We start from the raw sequence: 22536 nt of genomic DNA on the forward strand, positions 1-22536 counted from the left end.
GTAGAACTTTAGCTTCTCTTTCTGACTCTGTAGGACATGGGTCCTGTAAGGTCTCATTGACTCCACCTCAACATTTTCCTCTAGTCTTGCCCCCTGCTGTTATGTTTTTTCCCTCATACTGAGCACCTGCCTGAAGCAAAGAATTCTGTGCTTCCTGTAAGTTGCATGTGGCCTGGTCACAATCACTCATGCCAGTAATCCTAGCACTTTGGGAGGTCAAGGCAGGAGAATCCCATGTGACCAGCAGTTTCAGACCAGCTGGGGCAACACAGCGAAACCCTGTCTCAAATGTTCTTTAATAAAATTTTAGAATTATTAAAAAAGGAAATAAGAAAAAACAAACACAACTTGCACTTAACATACTAGATTTTAGTGTCCAAGTGCCTGGAAAAGAACTTTGGATTTATCAACCCCACTAGGCACGCCTTCCCTACCAGCAAAGATGGAGCTCCAGTTCCTCAGACGGTGATGAGCCACAGGAAGGGCAGGGAGTGGGAGCAGTGAAGATCCTCTTGGGCTGCCTGACTTCCCTCAGTGTACACATCAGCTCAGCCCAAAGTGGGGTGAAGATCTCCCAATCGACACTAACCAAGGAATTCAAACTCTCCTCAGGGGCAGGATACGTCTCCAGGCTTAACTTGCTCAGCCCACTGGTGTGGCGCAGCAGGTCCTTCAGGGCGTCCATAGACATGCAATTTCTGCCAAAGTAGAAGGTGGTGAGCTGGGAGCAGTGGCTCAGGCCAGGCAGGATGGCACTGAGTTGGGAGTAGTGGATCTGACAGCCCTCCAACACGAGGGTCTCGAGAGAGGCAGCAATTTTCTCCAGCAGAGCTCCGAGGGATTCAAGACTGATGCGGAACAGCAGCACGTAGCTGAGATTCAGATGCTTTAAGTAACCGAGGCTTGGGTACTGAGACAGACACTTCATGTCCTCTTCCAATAGGTAGCCATAAGTTAACTCCAAGTTCTCCAAGGGGTTCTGGAGGCACCTGTGGAGATCAAGAAGTTAGTTCTGGGCAATGGTACCAGTTAGATGAAGGTGGTGGGGAATAACTGAAAGGGAAATGTCTGCTTCACCCAAACACAAGTTTACTCCCATCATGTGATGATGGTCCACATGCAAGTTGCTGTGTGATGAGGACTCTGATCATTCAGGGGCAGTCCCAGTTTAGCCTCAATCCTTTCACCATTGCTTGTGTGATTGGTTCAAGGCCACAAAATCACATCACTAAAGCCTCTTTTCTTCATCTTTTAGCAGAAAATTTCATCTCCGGGCCACAGGTACCCGGTGGGAGATGTGCACGAAGAACTCAACTGAGCAAGGTCTAGGGTCATCAGCTAGGGCTACCTACTGGCAGGGGCTCCCTGACGTGCCTGCATCTGCAAACCAGCTATCACTTTTTACCACTCTCACGCCTACTCCCTCAGCCTCTGTTCAAGAAGCACACATTTCCCATGTCAGTTACCTTTCCTGGGGTTGAAAACAACCTTTTACAGACAGGGAATTAGAGACAGGATCATTTGTGATCACTAAGCTGGTGAGGACAGAGATTCTACTGTGAAATGCACAGGTTTGATGCGCTGTCCCTCCTTTCATACCCTCCTCTATTACCTCTTTTATATCATATCAACTTGAAACACACTTTGTAACAAGAAATTCACATATGCACCCCCCAGTAGAGCTGAAACCCCCACAACCTGGCTTGTACATGATGTAGCTCTCTAGCCTCTACCCCAGGTGACCCCGCTGCCCTCATTGCAGAGATCCTGTGATAGCCACTCCAGAACATGGAGCACTGAATGGGACAATGTGTTGATATTCTGGTGTCCCCTTCACTGTGATGTCGCCACTGGCTGACACAAAAGTTATGCCTTCTAGCGTTTGCTGTAACAAAAAAAGGCTGTGCTGTGGTCTGCAGAGAAAGTGCACGATCCTTTCTCACCTGATCAGCTGTTCCAGGTGCCCACTGAAGAAGGTGATCAATTTTACTTTAAGCAATTGGAGGTGTTCCAGCCTGAGGAACACAGGCTGAATTTGGTGAGTAACCATTCCTTGAGGTCATTGTCCGACGAGTAATGATGGCACCTGGAGAAAACGAGTTTGCGAAGATTCTTCATCTCCTTCAGGTAACAATGAAACTTTCTTATCAGATGCAGCCAGGACATGTTGTGAATTTCCAGCTCCTGAATACTATTCAGGTGGACTATTTTCAATGACTTTCTAAGATATTTAATGGGTGTTAGATAATTCACCAACTTACTACAGCACAGGTGTACTAAACCTCTCCTTTGGTAAACCCACTGGAAGAGGTATCTCAGGCATTCATCTTGGGGTGTTTCCTTGAGGCAGACGTCTATGAACACCTTTAAGGGCCGGTGCTCTCCCATCCTTGGATAGTCCTCTGCTGTCTGCCTCTTACTCATGGCCTCTGGGGAGGAGGACAAGGCCTAGCCTCCAGACCATCTGGCCCAGAAATTCTCATCAACATCCAGCAAGTCAAGCACTTGAAGTTTCCACCTCCTATAGGTAAAGTAAGGGAGAAGCTCAGAATTTAGAAGGACCCATCCCTGACTTTTGCTTTCATTCTCATTGCTCCCTGTTCTCTCTCTGACTTTTCTCAGTCCGTTTTCTCTTTCGATTCAGAAAAAGCAGGCTTCTGTTCCCACAGTGGACCCTGTATGGTGAGCAGTCCTTTCTCTGAGGATCTGGACAATGGCCAAAGCCTCCCAGAGCTTCCTCACCAGCACCATCAGAAGACTCTGGGCTACCCTGAATCAGGCTGGAAAACAAGCCGCTTTATTTTATGTATTTATTTATTTATTTATTTATTTATTTATTTATTTATTTATTTATGGATTTTGAGACCGAGTTTTGCTCTTGTTGCCCTGGTTGCAGTGCAATGGTGTGATCTCAGCTCACCACAACCTCCATCTCCTGCATTAAAGCGATTCTCCTGCTTCAGCCTCCCGAGTAGCTGGGATTACAGACATGCACCACCATGCCCAGGTAATTTTGTATTTTTAGTGGAGATGGTGTTTCTCCAAGTTGGTCAGGCTGGTCTCCAACTCCTGACCTCAAGTGATCTGCCCGCCTTGGCCTCCCAAAGTGCTGGGATTACAGGGGTGAACCACTGCGCTCAGCCTCAAGCCACTTTATATAGGGTTAAATAAACCCCCTCTGAGGGGACTTTGTGATTTGTAGAAGGTGACTCCCCAGGCCCTTTAGTTAGGAATTGGGGACCTTCATGTCCCAACTTCACCTTTGGATGCAGAGAACCTAATTATAATGCATTTAAATGTAAAGCCTCAACCACCAGGTGAACCTGGGACGTATGTGACATGTATATTTGCTCACCATACATGCATGCATCCCCCCCCTGTGAATTTTCGTAGCTGCTCCAATAACCTGCTGAATATGCACACTTGGCGGCCAACAGGTTCAGCATAGTTCCTGGGTCACCTTCCCTCCCTCCAAGCGCTTGCCTCAGGTCCTGCCTGGAGGCCCATTTCCCAGCGAGCAGGTTGTAAACCTTTAGAAGAAATTACGCTCCTTTTTTCTAAATCTATAGACCCCATAATTTTTAGTGGACCTCATTGGTGTTAGAAGTGGGATTCAAAGGGGACCTCTGATCTCTTCCTGATGCCTCCAGAACCAATGCATCCTGCACTGGCAAGAGCCCCGTGAGCTCTTCTCAATTGCGCCATGGGAAGGCCTCGGGTAAGTCTTCCTGAATTCAGATGTCCAGCTCTTAGGTGGAAGATCTCAGAGACTTTAATTCTTCCCAGCTGGTTCTCTCCAAACAGTTTCTGGAGGGGACCTTCTCCATCAGTTCCAGGTTTTGGGACCTATGGTGCCTTCCCTTCCCTGTTCCCTCTCAGTCCCTGTCCTGGCTCCCTAATTGGGATCTTGGAGGGAATCTCTTTGTTGGTCCTGGGTTTGAGGAGACTCTTCCAGTTCCCTCCATCTGGACTGGATAGAAGATTCCTCTGAGGACCCCTGCCTAGCAGGGAGACATTCAGGTCGGACTCCATGGGTCCATCAGATTTGGTGAAGATGCTCGCCCTCTAGTGGTGCTCACAGGGACGCCTGTGGTAGGTAAGTGCAGTTATGAGGGCCCTTAGTTCCAAGGGGACAGACTCAGGCCAGTGGCCATCAGGAACCCTGGTGACTCTTTGTTTAAAGACTGTGTCCTGTATTACATGGGGGGAAATCTATAAAAAACAGATGAAGTTCATCCATGTGATGACGGCACTGCCGTGACACACAGGTAGTGACCCTGGCAAAAGGAGGGTGACTTCATCCACATTCAATGTGTTTATATTATTGGTGGCAGCTCATGTTGACTGCCCAACATTTGCATTGTAGTGGCTATAAAGTGATTTCTAAGCACTATGTGATCAATAACCATTTACAGCCACCTGCCAGGCTCCATGCTCTGCTGTAGGACCACAGGGTGACAGAGACACAGTCCCTGCCCTTGAAGAAGCAGTCTCTGTCTACATGAGATTGTCAAGGAAAAAATCATTATCAAACACAACCTAGGCACATGGTCCAGCAGCCACGCTCCTTGGCATTTACCCAAATGAGAAAACCTAAAACCTGGATGTTTTTAACCACTACATTCGTAATAGACAAAACTTAATAGGGACCAACATATTCTTCAGCAGATAAATGGATGAATAAACTGTAGCACATCCTGACAGTGTAAATTATTAAGCCCTAAAAGACATAAAAAAAAACTTAAATGCACATAACCAAGTGAAAGAAGCCAACATGAAAAGGCCACATGACATTCCGGAAAAGGCAAATCTATGGACACAGTAGAAAGCCCAGGGGTTGCAAGGAGTCAGGGTAGAGTGGGATGGATAGAAAGAGAACAGATGATTTTTTTAGGGCACTGAAGCTACTCTGCATGATGCTATAAGGGTGAATACATGTCATCATCAATTCATCAGAACTCATAGAATATACAGCACCAGATGTGAACCCTTAATGTTAATTATGAACTTTGGGTGATAAGGATGGTTCGTGTGGTTCATGCATTGGAACAAATGGACCACGCTGGGGCAGGATGTGGATTCTTCAGGAGTCCGTGCTAGAGTGGGGTCATGAAGTATGTGGGAATGATCCACTTTCTGCTCAACTTCACTGCAACCTTATACCTGCTCTAACAAAATAAATCATATTTCCCTAAAAATATTGCACTTCCTTCCAGCTCCAAAATTGTATAAATTTAAATATTTTTAAATAAGAGCAATTCTTATTCATTGATCTTCAAAATCAGTTTTGAAGGTGTCATTTTATTTGAGACTCAACACCACATTAAGCATTTTCTAAACATACTTTAAGTTCTGGGATACATGTGCAGAACGTGCAGGTTTGTTACATAGGGATACATATGCCATGGTGGTTTGCTGCACATATCAAGCCATCATCTACACTAGGTATTTATCCTAATGCTAACCTCCCCCACCATCCCCACCCCTCAACAGGCCCCAGTGTGTGATGTTCCCTGTATCCATGTGTTCGCATTGTTCAACTCCCACTTATGACTGAAAACATGTGGTATTTGCTTTTCTGCTCCTGTGTTAGTTTGCTGAGAACGATGATTTCCAGCTTCATCCATGTCCCTGAAAATGACCTGAATTCATCATTTTTTATGGCTGCGTAGTATTGAATGTTGTATATGTGCCATATTTTTTTTTATCTAGTCTATCACTGAAGAGCTTTTGGTTTGGTTCCAAGTCTTTGCTATTAAGAACAGTGCCACACTAAACATACGTGTGCATTTGTCTTTATAGTATAATGATTTATAATCCTTTGGGTATATATCCAGTAATGGGATTGCTGGGTCAAATGATATTGCTAGTTCTAGATCCTTGAGGAATCACCACACTGTCTTCCACAATGCTAGAACTAATTTACACTCCCACCAACACTGTCAAAGCATGCCTAATTTCTCCACATTCTCTCCAGCATCTGTTGTTTCCTGAAAAATATGGAACTTGTCACGAATTTGCACATCATCCTTGCGCAGGGGCCATGCTAATCTTCTCTGTATCATTCCAACTTTAGTATATGTGCTGCCCAGGCCAACACAAATATTTTCTTTTTTTTTTTCTTTTTTTTTTGAGACGGATCTCACTCTGTCCCCCAGGCTGGGGTGCAGTGGCACGCTCTCGGCTCACTGCAAGCTCTGCCTCCTGGGTTCATGCCATTCTGCTACCCCAGCCTCCTGAGTAGCTGGGACTACAGGTGCCTGCCACCATGCCCGGCTAATTTGTTGTATTTTTAGTAGAGACAGGGTTTCATCGTGTTAGCCAGGATGGTCTCCATCTCCTGACCTCGTGATCCACCCATCTCGGCCTCCCAAAGTGCTGGGATTACAGTCGTGAGCCACTGTGCCCAGCCTACAAACCTTTTTAAAATATTGCACTACATACTTTAAAATACTAAATTCCCACTATAATTTAAAATTTCAATATACATATATTCAATATGTATAAAATTATATATATTCAATATGTATAAAATTATGTACATAAATTTATGTAAAAATATGTATTCAATATGTATAAAATTATATATAAATCACAATATTTATTCTCTATAAACACTTACATAACAGCAGATTTTTGGAGATACCACTCAATATCATCCTGTTTGCATCAATAAATTACACCAGATGGTCTGAGCAACCAGCAGACGGCGCATGAGTCTCATGGGTTGGAAATTTCTATCTCATGATCACCAGAGATGAACTCAGTCCTGCCCTGCCCATCCCAACCTCTGCTGGCTGCTGAGGCTCTGCTGTTTGGGGGAATCACGATTAAGTGGTGGTGGCGTGTAGAAATTGAGTCCCATTGCCTGCCCTGGGTTTCTGCTGCCTCCCTATTATCAGGAATAGAAGGTGAGATTGAAGGGTGAAGAATGCTGGGACTTCTATTAGGAGGGGGAAAAAAAAAAGAACAAGATGCATGTATTGAGCTCTTACTGTATGCCAGGCCCCATTCCAAGTCCTGACCGTGCACCGTCTCATTGGGTCCTACAATAGTCTCATAGGGTGGTGGCATCATCATCTTCATTTTACAGGGAAACTGAGCCTCTTGGCTGTTTCGTGCCCAACAGCACCAGCCCCTGAGTCCTCGGCAGGGTTCTACACTTAGGTGCCCTTTGTATAGGGTCCCTCAGCACAGGAAAGGTCACTAATTACCCACAGGCACTTGATCGTTATCCACCCTCTGAGGATGTGTGATTCCTACTGCGATGCACTAGTCTTCCTTGACAGGGAGAAAAAGGAGGAGTTAAGAAAAGGTCTTTCATTGATGTTACAGGTATTATATGCCTACATAATGTCAGCATTTTGCTAAAAGGGAATTTGGATGTCTTTATTGGCCACAACTACTTTAATTCAGCAAGGGCCGCTACCCACCACGACAGGCATGGGTTAGTGATGCCCTGAGGCTCCTGCTCATAGAGTGTGGAGCTCTCCTTCCAGGGCAGGGGCCACGCCTTGGGCAGTGAAGTCCTTTCCCAGCACAGGTAACGGTCAGGAACTGAGAGCTCTGAATCCACCCACTGAGAGTGAACAGGGTCTTGGCATTGGGACAGAATGAGGGCACCTGAAGGGGCTTAACTTTGGAGGCTGACACTCACTTTGCACTTAGAATGCTTCAGGCCCTGTGTGCGTCTCTCATGTGTATTAACCCATTAAATAGGCACAGAGAATAGCAAGAAGGTAACAGACGCACAGAGAGAAGAAAAGAAAAGGAGGGAATTGATCCAAATGATCAAATTCCATTTTGATGGCTTGATTTCCAGGAGCTGAACCTCATCAGTCACAGACAAATCAGTGCCTTATTAGCTCGATCAGTAACTGGACTTTTTTAGGTTTAAATTGTTTAATTGTTAAGCCATGTTAAGCAATTATGGAGGACACCAGATAGTTTCCACTCAGTTTCCCTTTATTTCTGACTGTTACTTTACAACCATCTGTGCAGGGGTAACCCTCTCATGTGTCTCTCCTACCTGATTCTCACTCTAGCAATTCAGATTCCCATTTCTGATTCTCTGGGACACAGGTCTCTGAAGAGCCCATCTACTCCAAGTCAACTTTTCCCCCAGTCCTGCCCCTCCTGCACCCTCATTCCTTTCCCATTCACACTGAGGAGGCATTTGAAACGATGGGTCTGTGCTCCCTTTAACATGCACTCATGGCCTAGGTTTCAGCTCCGAAATGACCAGAAGAAAGCTTTAAATATATCCACCTTGATGGCAGGCATTCAACAGAGGCAGTGACTGGGCTCCAGGTCATAGGAGGCCCTGATGCCACAGCGAGGGCAGGGGACAGTGCAGAACACAATGATCTTCGGCTGCCTTAAGTCCCTCAGTGTCTTCATCAGCTCAGCCCCAAGTTCAGCAAATCTCCCCCAGCAGAGAGCACCCTCGGTGTCATAACTCTCCAGAGGGGCAGGATACAGCTCCAGGCTTAGCTTGCTCAGCCCGACGGTGTGGCGCAGCAGGTTCTCAAGGGCAGCCATGGAGATGAGGTTCCCACAGAAGCTGAAAGTACTGAGCTGGGAGCAGCGGCTCAGGGCAGGCAGGATGGCGCTGAGTTGGGAATCCACGATCCCACAGTCCTCTAAGTCCAGGGTCTGCAGGGTGGCCACAACTTGCTCCAGCAGAACTGCGAGGGGCTCAGGGCTGAAATGGGTCAGTGTGATGCCCCTCAGGTCCAGCTCCTTTAATTGACGGATGCTCGGGCACCAAGAGAGATGCTTCAAGTCCGACTCTGACAGCAGGCAGTCGGTCATTACGACCGTCTCCAAGGGGGCCTGGAGACACCTGGGAGAGAACAAGAAGGAGTTAGAGGAGAGAGGTGGGGATGACTTCAGGGTGAGATGACGCTCTCCATAACCCAGGGCTGCTCTGCTCATCTGAGGATAATCAGCACCTGGGGTTTGGGAATGGAGACTCTGTTCCTTCAGTGCAGTCCCAATCGAGGCTCAGTCCTTCACCATCACCGAGGTGATTGGATCAAGTCCATGAACTCTAAGGCTCCCTTTCCTCATCTGTCAGGTAGAAAACCACATCTCTGGGCCACAGGAGCCCGATGGAGACACAGGCATAAATGACAAACCCAGGCAGGATCCTGCAACATCAGCAGGGGTGGCCAGGTTGCAGGGGACCCTGACATGCCTGTACCATCAGCAAACCATCTATCACTTTCACCATTCTTCGCTCCTGCTCCCTCACCCTCTATTCTATCATCATGTATTTCCCATACATTAATTACCTGACCTGGAGCTCAAAACAGGGTGCTGACAGGGAAACACAGGATTTTGCCTGTTCACTAGGCAGGTGAGGATAGACCTCATATTTTAAAATATAGGAGTGTGATGGGCATTCTCTTCTTTAGTGCCCTCTTCACCTCCCTATTTCCCATCATCTTAACTTAGACACACATCCTCAGGAGGAATTCACAAATGCACTCTCACCAGATCTAAACCCTGCAGTAGCTAGCTTCCTAGCTTGGCACCTTCTCTATAGCATCTAGGCCAGGAGATCCCTCTGACTTTATTGGGATGGTTGTGTGATACCCGTATCAGGACAGAGCCACCAACAGGATAATGCATGGATATTCTAGTGTCCCCTCACTCTTACTTCCTCACAGGCTCACAGTGCACACCCACTGGTGTTTACTGTAACAAAGAAAGGCTCTGCTGTGGCCTGAAGAGAAAGCTCACCATCCTTCCTCACCTGAGCAGCTGGTCCAGGTGGCCTTCGAGGAAAGAGATGGAGTGCATAAACAGATTCTGGAAATAGTCCAGCTTGAGGAACCGAGAGGTGAATCGGGCAATGAACTGCCCCTTGTTGTCTGGGGGAATGCAGGCAGATGCATGGATGTTGAAGAGAACAAGTTTGCGGAGATTCCTCATCTGGCCCAGGTAAGGGGCAAACTTGACAAGAATGGACAGCTCCCAGGGGCAGCACACTTCCACCTCCTGGATACAGTCAAGCTCCACCATGTTCAGGACCTCTATGATACTGTGGATGGGCATTCCAAAAACCTGCAGCTCCTTGCAACACACATGCAGTAAGCCTTTTCTCTGCTTGCCCCACTCTAAGAGGTGGGTGAGGCATTCATCCAGTGTCCTGTTCTTGAGACAAAGGTCTATGAACACCATGAATGGCTGCTGCCCGCCTGTCCCTGGACAGTTATCTGCTGTTTGCTTCTGACTCGGAGCCTCCGGGAAGGATGCAGTAGCTCCAGACAATACATCGCAGAAGTTCTCATCCACATTCCTCAGGTCCAGCACTTGAAGTTTTGACTGCCTGTGGGTAAAGGAGAAGAGAGGCTCCAAACTAAGGCAAGGACCTGAGCTTTTATTTACATCCCAGACATCAGCTGTTCTCCTCTCTGCCACTTTTCCCTCTCTGATTTTGTCCAACCCCTTTTCCCTCCGGATTTTGCCTCACCCCCATTGCCTGTAGCTTTCAGAGCCACTAGAAGAGAAGTTTCTGTTTTCTCAGTGGACCCTGCATGGTGAGCAGTCCTTTCCCAGAGGGGCTGGGCAATGGCCAAGGCCTTCCTGAGCTTCCTCACTGGCACCATCAGAAGCCTCTGGGCCTCCATTGTGCCCCTCCTCCTCCTGAAACAGCTGTCCCTACCCTGGACAAAAGGGCCCTCCCCACCTGGACACCTGGGTCACCTCACCTGGGGCGAACCTCTTGGGTCAGCAGCACATCAACCCCTTCCAGCACAGATTTTAATGACTCCAGATGAGGCGACTTCATCAGGGACCCTAGAGGGAGGTGGGTGAAGGGCCAGGCCTGCACCATCGTTTTCAGGGTTTCACAGCGTCTCCTGCTGAAGGCCTCCATGAACAGTGTGGGGAAGAGCTCCCCGGGCAGCTCCTCCACGGTGGAGATGGCCAAGGCCTGGTCCCTCAGCAGCCTCTGCCTTGCCAGCTCCAGGAGTCTGGGTGGGGCCCTGATGCTCATCTTGATGAATCTGCAAGGGAAAACTCTAGAGGACAAATCCAGAGAAAAGGCATCACTCTCAGGCCAAATATGATCACCTCATCTTCTCCTATTGCTAATCTCATTGCTCTGGTGGAGGTGGAAAAGCCCTCAATTCCCCCCAATTCCATTCTGCACTTGGTGGCCACAAATCTGTATCTGTGCCCCTGCGACTACCACAAAGAATGTCTTCCAAACACCAAGGAGGGGACAAGGTGGCCAGTGGCCCATTAATTTCTATGCATTGCTCCACTGAAACTCAGGATTACTGGGATCTGTCACTCAGGATCCTGAAAGCTAAGCTCCACCTTATTGAGGGAAATTTTTTTGTTACTTAACACCCAAAAACAATGAGAATGACTGTCCTGTGGCCCCACACAGCCTGCATTCTCAGTTTACACAATTAGCATGCTTGGGGAAGACTGAAGTGACTCCCTAAAATCAATGCCACTTGTTTTTATTTTGAAAAATTATAAGAGAAACTATAAAAGCAGTGTGGCAGTACTCTAGAGCATTTGGAAGGTACGGATGGAAACACTAAGTCTCAGATGAAGGATCCAATATGCATCCCTTCCACATACTCACAATCACCCACTTAGGGACAGAGTCTAAGGGCAGAGATAAATCCCATGTTCAGAACAAGACTTGAGAAAATCACAATACCACCTAGTGTGTGAACTGTAGCTGAAGGGCACAGAAACCAATAACTTCACATGTCAAGACATAAAAATTCATCCAACTGTAAATTTTTAATATCTTTTTTAAAAAACTGCTTCAATAAGAATTTTGAAATGAGAAAAATGAAGCAGAAATCAAAATTTGAGGGATGAAGTCAAAACTATATTTAGAGGAAAAATCAAAACCTACATCTGTTTAATTGAAAAAACAGACAGGAAATTCTCTGTGCCACTTTGGGCTGTGTGTCACCATCCCTGACTGGCTGGCTGCAGATCAGATGGGCATGTTCCTAAGGAGGTGGTGACTTACCAGATCTGGACTCAGTTTGCAGGGTGCTGGGACCTCTCAGAGAATCAAGCAGTAGCTCCAGGCACCAGGGCTTTGGGTCTGTCCTGTGCAAACCCAGGAGCATTTGTTGATGTTTCTAACCACACCCTCCCCTTCTCAGTCACCAGCTTCCAATCAGAAAGTGATACCTGATTAGATCCTGAAGTTCCACCCAGTTAATCCTGATTGAGTTTCACACTTTCTTCTGATTCATTGATTAAATTAGATGTGCATTTATGAAAGTGAAAGAATAAATAACAGGGTGAAAGTCCAAAACTCATTAATTCATTTATTCCCCAAACACTGATGAAGTTTGACTAACATGTGACCTTCATAGTGACGTGGAAGGTTTAATCTGTTCCTGGCATTAGAAAGAAAAAACAAAACCTGATGATATCTTTATGGGAGAATATTTGGCCACATCGAAATTATCAAAACGTTTCGTTAAGACAGTTAAAACAGCTTTAAAAAGACAGTGATGTCAACCCTAAGAAAACGGATTAAAAAGCTCCTTTATCCAATGGTCACCTGGGTTTTATGTTTTATAACGGGGCAGGACATATGCGGGTTCAGGTTGAAGAGGGGAACCACTGAGGGTGTTATTGATCACAAGACTAAGGTCAAGGCTTCACTGCAGGAAATCAGGACAGAATGACAAAGTGAGGTGGGGGCTGGGCAGGATGGGACCTGGTGTTCTAATAGAACCCTGGGAAGGAACCAAGACATCATGAAACATGGTGGGTATTTTGTGGGCATCTCCACAGAAGGATTGAAAGACTCTGTCTAGATTGAGTTTAAAAATTAAAAAGGGAATAATTACAGAAGAGGCAGTGCAGACTCTTCAAACACAACATTGTCTTTGAGGGCAGAGGAGGCAGATACAGTCTTGGCCTCTACTACAAAGGAAAGCGTGTTTACTCCCAAAAATGATGGGCTCACCTCGGAAAATCAGCCTGGGAAGATGGCATCTGAGAATGTGAGCTGGGGCAGATGCCAGAGGAAGGAAGGAAGGGAGGGAGGGAGGGAAGGAAATAAGAAGAAAGAAAGAAAGAAAGAAAGAGAGAGAGAGAGAGAGAGAGAGAGAGAGAGAGAAAGAAAGAAAGAAAGAAAGAAAGAAAGAAAGAAAGAAAGAAAGAAAGAAATAGAGAAAGAAAAAAGAAAGGAAGAGAGAGAAACTCAGCCTTCCTGGCTTTAAGAACGGTGCACACATCTGGTTGTATTGTGTGCAAATGTACAAGACATTTCCCCAACAAAACCTGGAAGCTCTATTTCATGTTAAAAGATCTGCTAAGTTCAGGAATGGCTCCCATCCTAAGCAGGATCACACAGTCATTCTTCTGATATTTTAGGACACAAAGTAGCAAGAACGTCCCCCACCTCCAGAAAGTCCTCCAGGCCTTTCTCTCCCGTTCCATATGAAACCCAAACAGCTCGGAGATGCCACTGGCTTCCAAAACTGCAGTACTTTGAAGGATGTTCTCTATCATGGAATATTTCTGTAAATGTTCTTTCTCCACATTTCTGATCTCACTATCAATGCCCTGCTATGTGTGCAATCGAGTTAAACTGAAACGTGCTCAGTGCGGCTTCTACTTCACCTGCCCTCACTTTGTGAGCCTGAGGTTGAGGGTGAGCTCAGCACCAAAGGTGATCGTGAGTGTCTCTGTTGATTGAGCATGCACAAGGCACAGCAGGGACTGGTACCATTCATCCAAGATCTCAGCTCTCCCTCACGAGGAATCTAAAGCATGTTGCTATATTCCCCATTTTTAAAGTGGTGACCCTGAGACTTGGCTAGGGAGAGGAGCCTGCCCATGTTCAGGCAGTAAATGATGGACAGACCCCTCAGGTGAGGGGCTCAGAGGATCCCCTAAGGATTTCAATAATCTAAATGTTTGAAAAGAACTGATTGACAGACTTTCCCTTCCTGCCCAATTCAGAAGGTCCAGCACCACCCCCAGGACCCCAGTGAGAATCCCGCACTTGGGGGCATTTCTACCACGTCCTGTCACCTGTTCTTCTCAAGGTGCTCATCTGCTGTCAAACTCAGAGCAGTCTTCAGAGCCCCTCTGAGAAGATGATCTGACCCCTTCTCCACTCACAGAATCTCCACCAGAATACCAAAGCTCCCCCAGGCCCTTGCTCAGGGTCTCTAGAATATTTCTGAGCTTCTGTTTCCCTCCTCCAGCCTGAGCTGTCAAGGCAGGCATCTCTTTATGCATCCTGGATACCTCAGCCCAAATCTCCTGAATAACAGAACATGGCCACAATGCTGGCAGACCCTCACCCCAGAGCAGTCATTGAGGAATTCTCCCAAAATTCTGTCGAGCTATTTTGGTGAACATGACAAGCCATAAAGCAGGGAGTTCCTCAGCTGCTGCTCTGGCCCTAAAGAGGCCCCTGGGACTGGACTGCTGGAGGGTGACCCTGCCTGGCACACAGAAGGAGACCTGACTCCTCTGGTCTTCCTATGGGTGCCAGGCTGAGAAGAGGTCCTGGGAAAGGTCCCGGTGCAGGGGCCTTCCCTTCCCAGGCTCCCCTGGCTCAGCCTTAGAGCTGACAAGGCTGCACCTGGAATGCAGTCAGTCTGTTTCTGTCCAAGTCAGGTCTCTTCTTAGCCTGAGTTGTTCACCCTCTGTGCATTTCTAAGAGTCAAACTCTCTGTTCTGGCCCTGTTGCCCATCTCTGGTCCTCAACCGGGTCTGATTCCAGGTCAGATTCATGCACATCGTGTGCTAAAATAGGGGCTTCCTCTCTTTCTTCCTCCAATCAAGTCTGAGGACAAGGTCACCCTGAAAGCAGACACTTGATGCTGAGGGAGGTGCTCAGAGCCTGGGGTGGGAGGAGGTCTGCACCCTCACTCCCGGCTGGACGGAGCCAGAGGGACTGAAAGTAGGAATGGGGCCAAGAAGGGGAGTGACCAGAGGAGCTGATGGGGCTGAAATAAAGGGGAAGGAGGGAGGTGGCAGCAGAGCAGGCAGCCAGGTTCTCTGGCTCTCATAGAGCTGTGTCTCTGAAAGGCAGGGACTTCTGTCTGAGACCGTGGGGCACTGGGGCTTGGACTTGGGTCTGTGAGTTCCCAAGACACTTTATGTGCCCTGGTCTGCATGAGGTTTTAGTGACTGCCCTATCCTGCCCCAGGGGCACAGAGTCAGGAGAATGGGGAATCCCAGGAGAGGAAGAGCGGGTGGCGAGTGTCCATCCTGGATGCAAAGACAGGCAGCAGGTCAGAGGGAAGCAGCTGCGGCTTGAGGCCAAGGAAAGGATTCTCTTTGGAAATCATGCAGCTCCATCTTTTCACTGGTCAGAGCCTTATGGGATGGTGAGGACTGGGCTTTTCAGGAGGGAATGAAAGAGAATGGGGTCTGGCTCAGAGTCCCTGACATCCAAGTTATTCCAAACCTCCTCTGACAAGCAAAGGGAAAATCATGGAGGATGGAAGTCCAACCAAGGCTCATCTGGCTGCCCAGAGCTTTCCAGTGGATCCAGAGAGGGCACAATGATCCTCAGTCAGAAAAGTCCTCCAACATCCAGCACTGAGACCCAACAAGAGTGCCTGGAGGGGACTCTCTGTGACACGTCTGAAGAGAAGATTCTGGCACATGTGACTCCTCCCACAGCCTCTGCCTCCCCCTGACTCCTCTCCCCTTGATTCATTCAAAGACCTTCACTGAGCACCTGGGATTGCTTCCTGCAATTCCTGGTGCTACCAGAGAAGACGAATAAAATGCAAGGAAGCTGGAAGATGAACTCAGCAGAGGACACCAGGCTCAGCACTGCAGTCCCGGTCAGAAAAATGACTGTGCAGGCTGCGCGGTGCAGAGCGATCATAATAACCCATGGGGATAATCACAGGTGTCCCAAATCCTTTAATCACTTTTTGTTGGAATATGAAGAGGTCTCTCACTGCTGAATATAAATATACAGGGAAATGAAAAACATTAGTAAAACGAACATTTACTAAGTGCAATGTGACTCAAAACACTGAGAAGCCAAGGGCTTTATTTCTTTGAAACAACTTGCCAAGGCAGTTTGAACAGTGATCATCTTCCTCCTGGGCTCAGCACCGCAGAGGCAGCTGGTGTCTTCTCCACCTGGGAGAGTTGTCCTGCTTTTTTTTAAGTTGGGATAGGCCAGTGAGTCGGGAAGTTTGTTCATCTTGGGCTTGGGGTACAGGAGGATTTGGTGGGGTGCCTGTGGCCACTCCACTGCCCTCTGGGATTAGGAGGAGACAGTGGGGTCAGGACTCACCCCCTGGCCTGTGCTTCAGGTGATCCCTCTCTGTCCTGTGGATGTGGGGTTGGGAGCAGGTTTGGGGTCCTCGCCTATCCCCATTGGCTCTTCTTGGGAAGATGAATTTATGGGGCACCTGCAGGTGGCCACGTGTGGGAAGGAATCTCAGAACTTACATGGATCCATGCAAATGAGGCTTCCTTCAGGCAGACACAGGAACTCTGAGCCTCCCTGATGCTGCAGGCACCTGGGTTTGGGGACCCTCTTGGAGACAAATGCATGGAGCATCCCAGCAAGTTTCCCTGTCTCCCAGCTCCTCCCTGGGCTTCTGCATCCGGGAGTCAGGGCCGGATCAAGAGAAGCCCTGTGGGGAGTGGGAAGGACATGGGATTCTCAGGGTCTCAAGTTCAGCTTTTAACATTATCCTCAAAGGTGGGGTTTTTCCCAGAGGCCTCCTTTCCACAGATCCCATGCCTTCTTGCTGGACTCACGGGAGACTTGCCCTGCTAGAGACATGGGATATTTTACTTTTCTCTGCCATGGAGCCATGCTGGAGAGCTGTGACTTCCTAGCTGACCACACACACACATAAACATGCAAACACCATGAGGTCATCGTAGGGATGCCCACTGGGCCTGCGGTTCTCCCATAGCACGCAGTTCATAAAAGCCTCTCTTCCACTCACCTGGGGCCTGGAGTCATTGGCCTCCTCCTGTCTCATTGATCCAGCATTTGGCCTTGACTGGCCAGTGACTCAGACCCCAACAAGAAGGACAAAATGACTAGTGATGAGACTGGAGAGGTGCAGCCAGGGACAAGGGTGACTCAGGGGTCATTGGCAGTTTGGGATTAGGGTTGTGAGGCCACTTGAAGCCTATTTTCCACATCCCTGAGGTGGCTGAGAGGACCGTGTTCCCTGGGGGAGATAACCAGAGGGCAGGGACACGCATCAGAAGATTCTTGCACTGTCTAGACAGGAGGTCCTGGTGTCCACTTGAGTGGCCATGGACAGCATGGGGATGTCCTGGAGGCAGAATCAGCAGGACTTGCTCTTAATTCTTCCTGGGGTGGATGTGAAGCTTGTGTCCTGGCAGAGGGAGTGGCTGGCACAGGAGAGGACTCTGCCTTAGGGCTGAGTTATCCCCTGTGGCCTCAACTGTTTTCCTGATTATGCCTGTTGTCTTTGAATGTCAACAAAAGTAGCCAACATTTATGGAGGGTTTATTATGCCCCATGCTTTGGGCTCAGCATTTTTACCTGAAGATTGAGATTATCCTTCTACACATTTGATGGAGAAAGAGACAGATTCAAAGAGAGAGGGAGAAATTTTCAAGGCCAGACAGCCTGTAAGTGTTGGGACTGGAATGACGGAATGTCTGTTTGTCAACATCTTTGGCGGTGACATGATACTGTCCCAGTCCCTGCAATCTGCTGCTCATTTTCATCCTTTCAAATAAAACTCCACAGTCAGAGGCTTGTGCAAGAGTTGGGGTCCAGAGCATCAGGTCTAATGTTTGCTATGTTTATATTCACTGCCAAATCTGTTATTCCAAAGAAATTTTACTAGTGAAATAGAAATACGTTGTCTGACAGCATTACCCCCTGTGATATGGGTTGGATCGAACCATTGCTCTCCAGCCTGGCAACAGAGTGAGACTCCATCTCCAAAAAAAAGCAATTAATTATAACAACACGTCCATTCACTCTCCAAAGTGTCTGGGACTGGACAATTAATTGTCAGGCCCTCTTCTGTAGCACCATACACTAGAGCATATACGTGGATTAAAATAAATACACACACAAAATGCAAGTATATATTCTTTTTTCATTATTATTATACTTTAAGTTTTAGGGTACATGTGCACAACGTGCAGGTTTGTTACATATGTATACATGTGCCATGTTGGTGTGCTGCACCCATTAACTCATCATTTAGCATTAGATATATCTCCTATTGCTATCCCTCCCCCCTCCCCCCACCCCACAACAGTCCCCGGTGTGTGATGTTCCCCTTCGTGTGTCCATGTGTTCTTATTGTTCAATTCTCACCTATGAGTGAGAACACCTATGAGTTTTCTTCTAGGGTTTTTATGGTTTGAGGTCTAACGTGTAAGTCTTTAATCCACCTTGAATTAATTTTTCTATAAGGTGTAAGGAAGGGATCCAGTTTCAGCTTTCTACTTATGGCTAGCCAGTTTTCCCAGCACCATTTATTAAATAGGGAATCCTTTCCCCATTGCTTGTTTTTCTCAGGTTTGTCAAAGATCAGATAGTTGTAGATATGCGGCATTATTTCTGAGGGCTCTGTTCTGTTCCGTTGGTCTATATCTCTGTTTTGGTACCAGTACCATGCTCTTTTGGTTACTGTAGCCTTGTAGTATAGTTTGAAGTCAGGTAGCATGATGCCTCCAGCTTTATTCTTTTGGCTTAGGATTGACTTGGCAATGCGGGCTCGTTTTTGGTTCTATATGAACTTTCAAGTAGTTTTTTCCAATTCTGTGAAGAAAATCATTGGTAGCTTGATGGGGATGCCATTGAATCTATAAATTACCTTGGGCAGCATGGCCATTTTCACCATATTGGTTCTTCCTACCCATGAGCATGGAATATTCTTCCATTTGTTTGTATCCTCTTTTATTTCATTGAGCAGTGGTTTGTAGTTCTCCTTGAAGAGGTCCTTCACATCCCTTGTAAGTTGGATTCCTAGGTATTTTATTCTCTTTGAAGCAATTGTGAATGGGAGTTCACTCATGATTTGACTCTCCATTTGTCTGTTAGTGGTGTATAAGAATGCTTGTGATTTTTGCACATTGATTTTGTATCCTGAGACTTTGCTGAAGTTGCTTATCAGCTAAGGAGATTTTGGGCTGAGACGATGGGGTTTTCTAGATATACAATCATGTCATCTGCAAACAGGGACAATTTGACTTCCTCTTTTCCTAATTGAATTCCCTTTATTTCCTTCTCCTGCCTGATTGCCCTGGCCAGAACTTCCAACACTATGTTAAATAGGAGTGGTGAGAGAGGGCATCCCTGTCTTGTGCCAGTTTTCAAAGGGAATGCTTCCAGTTTTTGTCCATTCAGTATGATATTGGCTGTGGGTTTGTCATAGATAGCTCTTATTATTTTGAGATACGTCCCATCAATACTTAATTGATTGAGAGTTTTTAGCATGAAGGGTTGTTGAATTTTGTCAAAGGCCTTTTCTGCATCTATTGAGATAATCATGTGGTTTTTGTCTTTGGTTCTGTTTATATGCTGGATTATGTTTATTGATTTTCGTATGTTGAACCAGCCTTGCATCCCAGGGATGAAGCCCACTTGATCATGGTGGATAAGCTTTTTGATGTGTTGCTGGATTCAGTTTGCCAGTATTTTATTGAGGATTTTTGCATAAATGTTCATCAAGGATATTGGTCTAAAATTCTCTTTTTTTGTTGTGTCTCTGCCAGGCTTTGGTATCAGGATGATGCTGGCCTCATAAAATGAGTTACGGAGGATTCCCTCTTTTTCTATTAAGTGGAATAGTTTCAGAAGGAATGGTACCAGCTCCTCCTTGTACCTCTGGTAGAATTCGGCTGTGAATCCATCTGGTCCTGGACTTTTTTTGGTTGGTAAGCTATTAATGATTGCCTCAATTTCAGAGCCTGTTATTGGTCTGTTCAGAGATTCAACTTCTTCCTGGTTTAGTCTTGGGTGTGTATGTCGAGGAATTTATCCATTTCTTCTAGATTTTCTTGTTTATTTGCATAGAGGTGTTTATAGTATTCTCTGATGGTAGCTTGTATTTCTGTGGGATCAGTGGTGATATCCCCTTTGTCATTTTTTATTGCATCTATTTGATTCCTCTCTCTTTTCTTCTTTATTAGTCTTACTAGCAGTCTATTAATTTTGTTGATCTTTTCAAAAAACCAGTTCCTGGATTCATTGATTTTTTGAAGGGTTTTTTGTGTCTCTATTTCCTTCAGGTCTGCTCTGATCTTAGTTATTTCTTGCCTTCTGCTAGCTTTTGAATGTGTTTGCTCTTGCTTCTCTAATTCTTTTAATTGTGATGTTAGGGTGTCAATTTTAGATCTTTCCTGCTTTCTCTTGTGGGCCTTTAGTACTATAAATTTCCCTCTACACACTGCTTTGAATGTGTTCCAGAGATTCTGGTATGTTGTGTCTTTGTTCTCATTGGTTTCAAAGAACATCTTTATTTCTGCCTTCATTTCGTTATGTACCCAGTAGTCACTCAGGAGCAGATTGTTCAGTTTCCATGTAGTTGAGCAGTTTTGAGTGAGTTTCTTAATCCTGAGTTCTAGTTTGATTGCACTGTGTTCTGAGAGACAGTTTGTTATAATTTCTATTCCTTTACATTTGCTGAGGAGTGCTTTACTCCCAACTATGTGGTCAGTTTTGGAATAGGTGTGGCGTGGTGCTGAAAAGAATGTACATTCTGTTGATTTGGGGTGGAGAGTTCTGTAGATATCTATTAGGTCTGCTTGGTGCTGAACTGAGTTCAATTCCTGGATATCCTTGTTAACTTTCTGTCTCATTGATCTGTCTAATGTTGACAGTGGGGTGTTAAAGTCTCCCATTATTATTGTGTGGGAGTCTAAGTCTCTTTGTAGGTCACTAAGTACTTGCTTTATGAACCTGGGTGGGGCAACCCGCTCGGGTCCCCTTCCACAGTGTGGAGGCTTTGTTCTTTCGCTCTTTGCAATAAATCTTGCTACTGCTCAAAAAAAAAAAAAAAATATGAATCTGGGTGCTCCTGTATTGGGTGCATATATATTTAGGATAGTTAGCTCTTCTTGTTGAATGGATCCCTTTACCATTATGTAATGGCCTTCTTTGTCTCTTTTGATCTTTGTTGGTTTAAAGTCTGTTTTATCAGAGACTAGGATTGCAACCCCTGCCTTTTTTTGTTTTCCATTTGCTTGGTAGATCTTCCTCCATCCCTTTATTTTGAGCCTATGTGTGTCTCTGCACGTGAGATGGGTTTCCTGAATACAGCACACTGATGGGTCTTGACTCTTTATCCAATTTGCCAGTCTGTGTCTTTTAATTGGAGCATTTAGCCCATTTATATTTACGGTTAGTACCGTTATGTGTGAATTTGTTCCTGTCATTATGATGTTAGCTGGTTATTTTGCTCGTTGGTTGATGCAGTTTCTTCCTAGCCTTGATGGTCTTTACAATGTGGCATGTTTTTGCAGTGGCTGGTACTGGTTGTTCCTTTCCACGTTTAGTGCTTCCTTCAGGAGTTCTTTTAGGGCAGGCCTGGTGGTGACAAAAATCTCTCAGCATTTGCTTGTCTGTAAAGTATTTTATTTCTCCTTCACTTATGAAGCTTAGTTTGGCTGGATATGAAATTCTGGGTTGAAAATAATTTTCTTTAAGAATGTTGAATATTGGCCCCCACTCTCTTCTGGCTTGTAGAGTTTCTGCCAAGAGATCCGCTGTTAGTCTGATGGGCTTTCCTTTGTGGGTAACCCGACCTTTCTCTCTGGCTGCCCTTAACATTTTTTCCTTCATTTCAACTTTGTTGAATCTGACAATTATGTGTCTTGGAGTTGCTCTTCTCGAGGAGTATCTTTGTGGCATTCTCTGTATTTCCTGAATTTGAATGTTGGCCTGCCTTGCTAGATTGGGGAAGTTCTCCTGGATAATATCCTGCAGAGTGTTTTCCAGCTTGGTTCCAGTCTCCCCATCACTTTCTGGTACACCAGTCAGACATAGATTTGGTCTTTCCACATAGTCCCATATTTCTTGGAGGCTTTGTTTTTTTCTTTTTATTCTTTTTTCTTTAAACTTCTCTTCACACTTCATTTCATTCATTTCATCTTCCATTGCTGATACCCTTTCTTCCAGTTGATTGCATGGGTTGATGAGGCTTGTGCATTCGTCATATAATTCTCATGCTATGGTTTTCAGCTCCATCAGGTCCTTTAAGAACTTCTCTTCATTGGTTATTCTAGTTATCCATTTGTCTAATTTTTTCCCAAAGTTTCTAACTTCTTTGCCATTGGTTCGAACTTCCTCCTTTAGCTCGGAGTAGTTCAATCTTCTAAAGCCTTCTTCTCTCAAATCATCAAAGTCATTCTCCATCCAGCTTTGTTCTATTGCTGGTGAGGAGCTGCGTTCCTTTGGAGGAGGAGAGGCACTCTGATTTTTAGAGTTTCCAGTTTTTCTGCTCTGTTTTTGGCCCATCTTTGTGGTTTTATCTACCTTTGGTCTTTGATGATGGTGATGTACAGATGGGTTTTTGGTGTGGATGTCCTTTCTGTTTG

General features: G+C 46.0%; 1 protein-coding gene, 1 non-coding gene and 1 pseudogene across 2 annotated transcripts; all 3 read right to left on the bottom strand.

Moving 5' to 3' along the window:
* Positions 1-430: 430 nt before the first annotated feature.
* LOC101151955 (PRAME family member 1-like) lies at positions 431-3446 on the bottom strand (annotated as a pseudogene).
* Positions 3447-5993: 2547 nt separating this feature from the next.
* On the bottom strand, positions 5994-6100 carry LOC129530101 (U6 spliceosomal RNA). Its single transcript, XR_008675643.2, has one exon. It is a non-coding gene; the product is annotated as a U6 spliceosomal RNA (small nuclear RNA).
* A 2183-nt stretch (positions 6101-8283) lies between these two features.
* Positions 8284-11005, bottom strand: LOC129533091 (PRAME family member 8). The gene is made up of 3 exons (XM_055384811.2): positions 10719-11005; positions 9761-10336; positions 8284-8845 (listed from the first exon to the last, which is right to left on the bottom strand). The coding sequence occupies exons 1-3, from the start codon at positions 11003-11005 to the stop codon at positions 8284-8286; spliced, it is 1425 nt and encodes a 474-aa protein (XP_055240786.2).
* Positions 11006-22536: the final 11531 nt, after the last annotated feature.

The sequence above is a fragment of the Gorilla gorilla genome, chromosome 1 (genome assembly GCF_029281585.2).
Source record: "Gorilla gorilla gorilla isolate KB3781 chromosome 1, NHGRI_mGorGor1-v2.1_pri, whole genome shotgun sequence".
Classification (NCBI taxonomy): domain Eukaryota; kingdom Metazoa; phylum Chordata; class Mammalia; order Primates; family Hominidae; genus Gorilla; species Gorilla gorilla.